The sequence below is a fragment of the Lactuca sativa genome, chromosome 6 (genome assembly GCF_002870075.4).
Source record: "Lactuca sativa cultivar Salinas chromosome 6, Lsat_Salinas_v11, whole genome shotgun sequence".
In the NCBI taxonomy this organism is placed as follows: domain Eukaryota; kingdom Viridiplantae; phylum Streptophyta; class Magnoliopsida; order Asterales; family Asteraceae; genus Lactuca; species Lactuca sativa.
The window spans coordinates 91,691,172-91,698,079 of NC_056628.2; the positions used below are offsets into that span (position 1 = coordinate 91,691,172).

The 6,908-nt window shown below is 37.4% G+C and overlaps 1 protein-coding gene across 1 annotated transcript; it reads right to left on the bottom strand.

Annotated features, from left to right (window-relative positions):
• Window positions 1-254: 254 nt before the first annotated feature.
• LOC111895945 (uncharacterized) lies at window positions 255-893 on the bottom strand. The gene has a single exon (XM_023892001.1). The coding sequence runs from the start codon at window positions 891-893 to the stop codon at window positions 255-257; it is 639 nt and encodes a 212-aa protein (XP_023747769.1).
• Between the last annotated feature and the right edge of the window lie 6,015 nt (window positions 894-6,908).

Sequence of the window (6,908 nt, forward strand, 5' to 3'; positions counted from 1 at the left end):
GTTCGGGTGAAGTGCAACCCAAATGGACCATGTCGGGTCGAGTCAAGTACATACCAAATATAGTTATGGACTTAGACACTATATCCAACAGTAACACCACAAGTAAAGCATGTAACATTCTTTATTGGGTAAATGGGCTTCATGTGACCCATTTCTCCACATCCATAATAGATCACTGATTCTTTTTCTGTTAAGCATTGGCCCCGGTGATTCTTTTCACATTTTCGACACGATGGTGACTGGAGAGAAAAATATTATGACCTTCCACGTCCACGAGAAGTATAATGAGATAGTACTTGTTTTCCATGATCAAATCGAACGGATTGAGCTGATGGAATAGAGGAAACAAGAACAGTTCGATCAACACGTGGATGCTTCAGAACAGAAAGAGTGGCACCACGTATCTCTAAGTCATGCTCGTGCTTTCGGGCATACTCAACAGCTTTATCAAATGATAGAACATCCCGATTGACCACGAAATCGCAGATTTCATACCATAGTCCTTCCATGAATAACTGAATTTTATCGTCTTCAGTTGAAATATACTTTGCAGCAAACCGTGCTTTTTGATTGAATTGAGTTTCATAATCATTCACAGTCATTTCTCCCTGTTTAAGCTCGAGGAATTCTTTCTCCAATGTTCTCCTCATGTCTACAGGACAATACTTTCCAAGCAAACGAGTTTTGGACATTTCCCAAGATAAACTCCCCTGGTCATACTCGTTGAGAGCTTCAAACGTTGCTTCCCACCAGACCACGGCATCTTCGATGAGCATTGCAAAAGCATAATTAGCCTTTTCTTCATTAACCACATAAGAAACACGGAACACTTTTTCTGTGTTTTGGATCCAGGTAAGAACAACAATGGGATTAGGAACACCTAAAAACTCCATAGCACCATTACTCTTGAAATTTTTGAATGAGGGACGTTTCACCTCCCCTTTTGAAGATTCTTCGGTGGTTTTCTCTTTACCTTTATCACTATCCTATTTATGTTCTACAAGAGTCTGCTGAATAACACCAGTAAGTTTATCCACAAGTTGCTCCTCACGAGGGGATATTGGAGTATTTCCTTTATCAGGATGAGGATCTCCACCCACATCTAGTGTATGGCTACTCACCTGTTCAACAATTGTTTTGAAAATTTGGAGTACTATAGTATTTTAGAATATTAGGATTTAGGATTACCTAGTACTTCACTTAAGTCTTTCCTATGGTTTGTATCTATATACTTACAATGAATCCATTCATATATTAAACTTCCAATAGTTTAAGTCTAAATACCAATCCTTGGGATTTAGTTCGCTTAAACTACTGGTCTGATACCACGATTGAAAGAACCCCTTCTCTAAACTTTACAATATTACTCCAAACATGCTACATGCATATTCATAATTATGATTTACATCAGTGGTCTAATTACAAAAGTCTGGATACAAACCAACTATTTAGGTTTTTTACAAAGTTCTATATATTACATAACTACCCAGGAACTTGTCATTCATATACATATAGGAACACTAAGTACAAAAGTAATAATATTAACTATTCTAAATCTTCCAATAGTACATGACTATACTGGATGCTTATATCCTGCAATAGTTAAAAATTGAGAGGGATTATTATTTTTTTAGAATATATAGGCTTTCAACCCTACCTAGCCCAATGCCAATACGAAAAGTGATATGAATCATGCTCTACATAGCCAAAGGCATCAAGCCAATACCAGAAATGATACGAGACATGCTCTACATGGCCAAAGGCATAAATCCAATACCCGAATAATATGAGACACACTCTACATGGCCAAAGGCTCTAAGCCAATACCAGAAGTGATACGAGACATGCTCTAGATTATCAACGATATAAAACCAATACCAGAATAACACAGGAAAGAACATTTCACATATAAAACATAACACACAATTGTCCCTATATTAAACTCACCATGAAATAACCGAATGTTGTGATGAAATTACCCCTTAAGTGCATTTTTTCCGGTAGAACCAGACTAAACACTGTTAGCAGTTAACAATCGTCGGCTCGGGAAAATGGCTCAAAATCAGCAATAAGGGAGACTTTCGTTTAGACTCTGCTGGCTAGTTTCGATTTTGTTTTTAATATTATATTTTTAACAGGCCAGTACAGGAAAAGTCCGTTAAAAATTCATAACTTCTTCATTCGATGTACGTTTTTGTCTGTCTTTTTACCGTTGTGCCGGTTCTGTCGTGAAACTTTGATAAGTCATAACTTCTGCATTATAACTCGGATTTCGGTGAGGTTTTTGCCTAAACGTTTCTAACGAGATAATTTAAAACTTTTAATTATAGTATTTTTACATATTTCCACCTCAAATGTTATGTTTTCGTTAATTTCAATAATTGAATTTTTAATCGAAATCTTATAAAACTTCCCATCACTTCCAATATTTTCCGAGTGATTCTAAACATAGTTTTACTTCAAATCTCATAAAACTATCTTGTTAGAACTCAACGCTAAAAATCATATAATATTTAATAATATTCACTTTTAGGCTATCAAGCTTACAAAACACGATAATTATACAAGGTTATTAACGTGTATGTTACAAATACCTCCTCCTTTTAAGGATTTCGTCTGCGAAATTACAACGATTTAAACAAATGGGGATGTTTCGCTCTTATCTCATTCTTATTTTCCCAAGAATAATTTGGGCCTCGATGGTGTTTCCACTTGACAAGCACCAACTCCACTTCATTATTACGCAATTCAATCGTTTTCTTGATTATAATCTCTTCGGGCTCTTTTAGATATCTTAATTTATTATTCGGTTTCACCTTGGATAACGGAACCGTTTCATCATATATGCTCAAACATTTATGTAGATAACTCACATGAAACACATCATGAATACCTGCCAAATTTTCAGGCAATTCCAAGAGGTATGCCTTCTTACCAATTCTCTAGACGATTTTGAAAGGACCAACAAATCTGGGACTTAATTTTCCTTTCTTCCCAAATCGCATAATGCCTTTCCATGGGGATAGCTTCAGCATTATGAAATCACCCACCTGAAATTCTATGCGTCGTCTCCTCTTTTCTACATAGGACTTTTGTCAATCCTGGGCCGCTTTCATTCTTTATCGTACAATTTGAATCTTGTCAGTGGTTTCTTGAATCATTTCAAGGCCTCCAAGGATTTTCTGTTCTACATCACGCCAACATAATGGAGTACGACATTTACGACCATATAATGCTTCATATGGTGACATTTTGATTGAAGTTTGGTAACTTTTATTATATGAAAATTCAACACGAGGTAAGTACTTTTCCTAGTTACCACCAAGTTCCAGGACACATGCACGAAGCATATCTTCCACTGTTTGGATTGTTCTCTCCATCTGACCATCTATCTGAAGATGATAAGTTGTGCTGAGAGCAATCTGAGATCCCAATTCACGTTGCATGCTTGCCCAAAAATGAGAAGTGAAGCGAGTATCACGATCAGAAATGATTTTTAGTGGCACACCATGCCTCGCAACCATTTCATCCAAGTATACTTGTGCATATTTCTCCATTGGAGCTATTTCACGCATGACAAGAAAATGTGCACTCTTAGTCAGTCGGTCGACAATTACCCAAATGCTATCAGTTTGTCTCACAGTCTTTGGCAATTTGGTAATAAAATGCATGGACAGCTCCTTCCATTTCCACATGGAGACATTAATACCTTCTGGACTCCCGTATAGCTTTTGGTGTTCCGCTTTGACTTGTAAGCATACTAAACATTCCTGCACGTATCTTCCAATGTCTCTCTTTAATCCAGGCCACCAATAATCAGCCCATACATCATAGTACGTTTTACTTGTACCAAGATGTATTGACATCTTAGACTTATGGGCTTTATCTAAAATCTTCTGTCTTAATCCAATAATCTCTAGAATCCATAGCCGATTCTTAAAAACTTTCAATCCACGTGGGTCATCAAGTAAAATATCAGCATAATGTACCATCCCTTCCTTCTTCACATTTTCTGGCTTTAAGGCCTCTACTTGCCATTTTTCTAGTTCATCATGAATAGTAAACTTTACTTTAGTGTGAGTAATAACATAACACATACTATTACGATAAACCTTTCTACTAAGTGCATCGACAACTACATTGGCCTTTCCAGGATGATACAGGATTTCACAATCATAGTCTTTGATCAGCTCCATGGCTCGCTGTTGTCTCATACTCAAAGTTTGCTGACTGAATATATACTTGAGACTTTTGTGGTCAGTAAACAATTGGCATTTTGTACCAAAAAGATAATGCCTCCCAAGTTTTAGGGCAAATACTAATGCAGCGGGTTCGAGGTCATGGGTGGGATAATTCTTTTCATAATCTTTCAATCGTCTTGAGGCATAGGTTATTACTCTACCACGCTGCATCTACACACAACCGAGTCCCAACCCTGAAGCATCGCTATACATGGAAAAATCATTATCCATGGCTCGCTGTTGTCTCATACTCAAAGTTTGCTGACTGAATATATACTTGAGACTTTTGTGGTCAGTAAACAATTGACATTTTGTACCAAAAAGATAATGCCTCCAAAGTTTTAGGGCAAATACTAATGCAGTGAGTTCGAGGTCATGGGTGGGATAATTCTTTTCATAATCTTTCAGTTGTCTTGAGGCATAGGATATTACTCTACTACGCTGCATCAACACACAACCGAGTCCCAACCTTAAAGCATCACTATACACGGAAAAATCATTATCACCTTCTGGGAGTGATAGGATCGGAGCATAAGTCAAAAGATCTTTTAAAGTTGAGAAATCTTTTTCTTGGGCTTCACCCCCGTTCGAACTTTGCTTCCTTTCGTGTAAGACTTGTGAGAGGTACATCTATAAGTGAAAAATATTTTATAAATCTCTAATAATACCATGCGAGACCCAAGAAACTACGAATTTCAGAAACATTACGGGGCGCTTCCTAATTCTAAATGGCTTCAATTTTGGTAGGATCTACTGATATACCGTCACCAGAAATCACATGGCCGAGAAATTGAATTTCATGGAGCCAAAATTCACATTTTAAGAATTTAGCATATAGTTTCTCTTTTCGAAGAAGTTCTAATATTTCACGAATATGAATGGCATGCTCATCTTCAAACTTGGAATATACTAGAATATCACCAATGAATACGATGACATGTTTATCGAGCATTGGACGACATACCCAATTCATCATATCCATGAATACAGTAGGGGCATTTTTCAAACCAAATGGCATGACAAAGAACTTGAATTGCCCAGAACTAGTACGAAAAGCAATTTTTGGTACATCATGCTCGTGTACTTTCAACTGATGATAGCCAGATCTCAAATCAATCTTTGAGAAATAGCTAACACCCTGAAGTTGATCAAACAAGTCATCTATGTGCGGTAGTGGATACTTGTTCTTTATAGTTACCTTATTCAACTCACGATAATCAATACACATTCGCATCGATGCGTACTTCTTCTTGACAAACAATATTGGAGCATCCCAAGGAGAGGTACTCGGTCGAATAAAGCCCTTGTCAAGTAATTCTTGCAGTTGAATTATCATTTCCTTCGTCTCAGTTGGTGCAAGACGATAAGGTGTCTTTGCAATTGGAGCAGCACCAGGCATAAGGTCAATTCGGAATTGTACTTGTGTATCCGAAGGAAGTCCAGGCCAATCATTGTGGAAAACATCAGGATCTTCATTAACAACAAGAACATTATTTACAATTTTCTTCCCCTCTTTTGAGATATCAACTGTATAGGCTAGATAAGTAGAACACTCATTCGATACAAATTTACGAGCTTTTAGGAAAGGGATTATTTTAATGATTTTAAATCTTTGTTCACCATAGAGATAAATAGGATTCTCCCCTTCAATAGGAATGCGTACCATCTTTTCATAGCACAAGAGTTCTACACGGTTCTCTGACAACCAATCCCTGCCGAGAATAATATCAAAGTTGGGAAAGAAGATAGGAATCAGGTTAGCAAGAAAATTCTAACCTTCAATTTCTATGACACAATCTCTATAGACTTTATCAACAAGTAATAATATACTTCCCGCTGTATCCACATGAAACGGTTGAGCGAGTGCATAGAAAGCATTTTGAAAAGAATGCGCAAATTCATCAGACACAAAAGAATATAAGGCACCAGAATCAAATAAGATGTGACTAGGTCTAGAGTTGACGAGAAATGCACTGGTCACAACATTTAGGTCTTCTTGTGCCTCCTCTATGGAAATCTGAAATGCACGGCCTTTAGCTTTTGGCACCTCCTCCTTTTTAGTTGAAGTATTTACCTGTTGTTGAATAGAAGCTTGACTTCCCGCTATTTGACTAGTAAGAGTAGCGCAGAAACGTTTATTGTGGCCAGTAACACCACAAGCAAAGCACGTAACATTCTTCATTGGGTAAACTGGCTTCATGTGACCCATTTCTCCACATCCATAACAGATCACCGATTCTTTTTTTGTTCTGCATTAGCCCTGGTGATTCTTATCACATTTTCGACATGATGGTGACTGGAGAGAAAAAGATTATGACCTACCATGGCCACGAGAGGTATTATGAGACAGTACTTGTTTTCCAGGATCAGATCGAATGGATTGAGCTGATGGAATAGAGGAAACAGGAACAGTTCGATCAACACATGGATGCTTCGGAATAGAAAGAGTGACACCACATATCTCTAAGTCATGCTCATGCTTTCGGGCATACTCAACACCTATATCAAATGACAGAACATCCCGATTGACCAAGAAATCGCAGATTTCATACCATAGTCCTTCCATGAATAGCTGAATTTTATCGTCTTCAGTTGAAATATAATTTGCAGCAAACCGTGCTTTTTGATTGAATTGAGTTTCATAATCATTCACAGTCATTTCTCCCT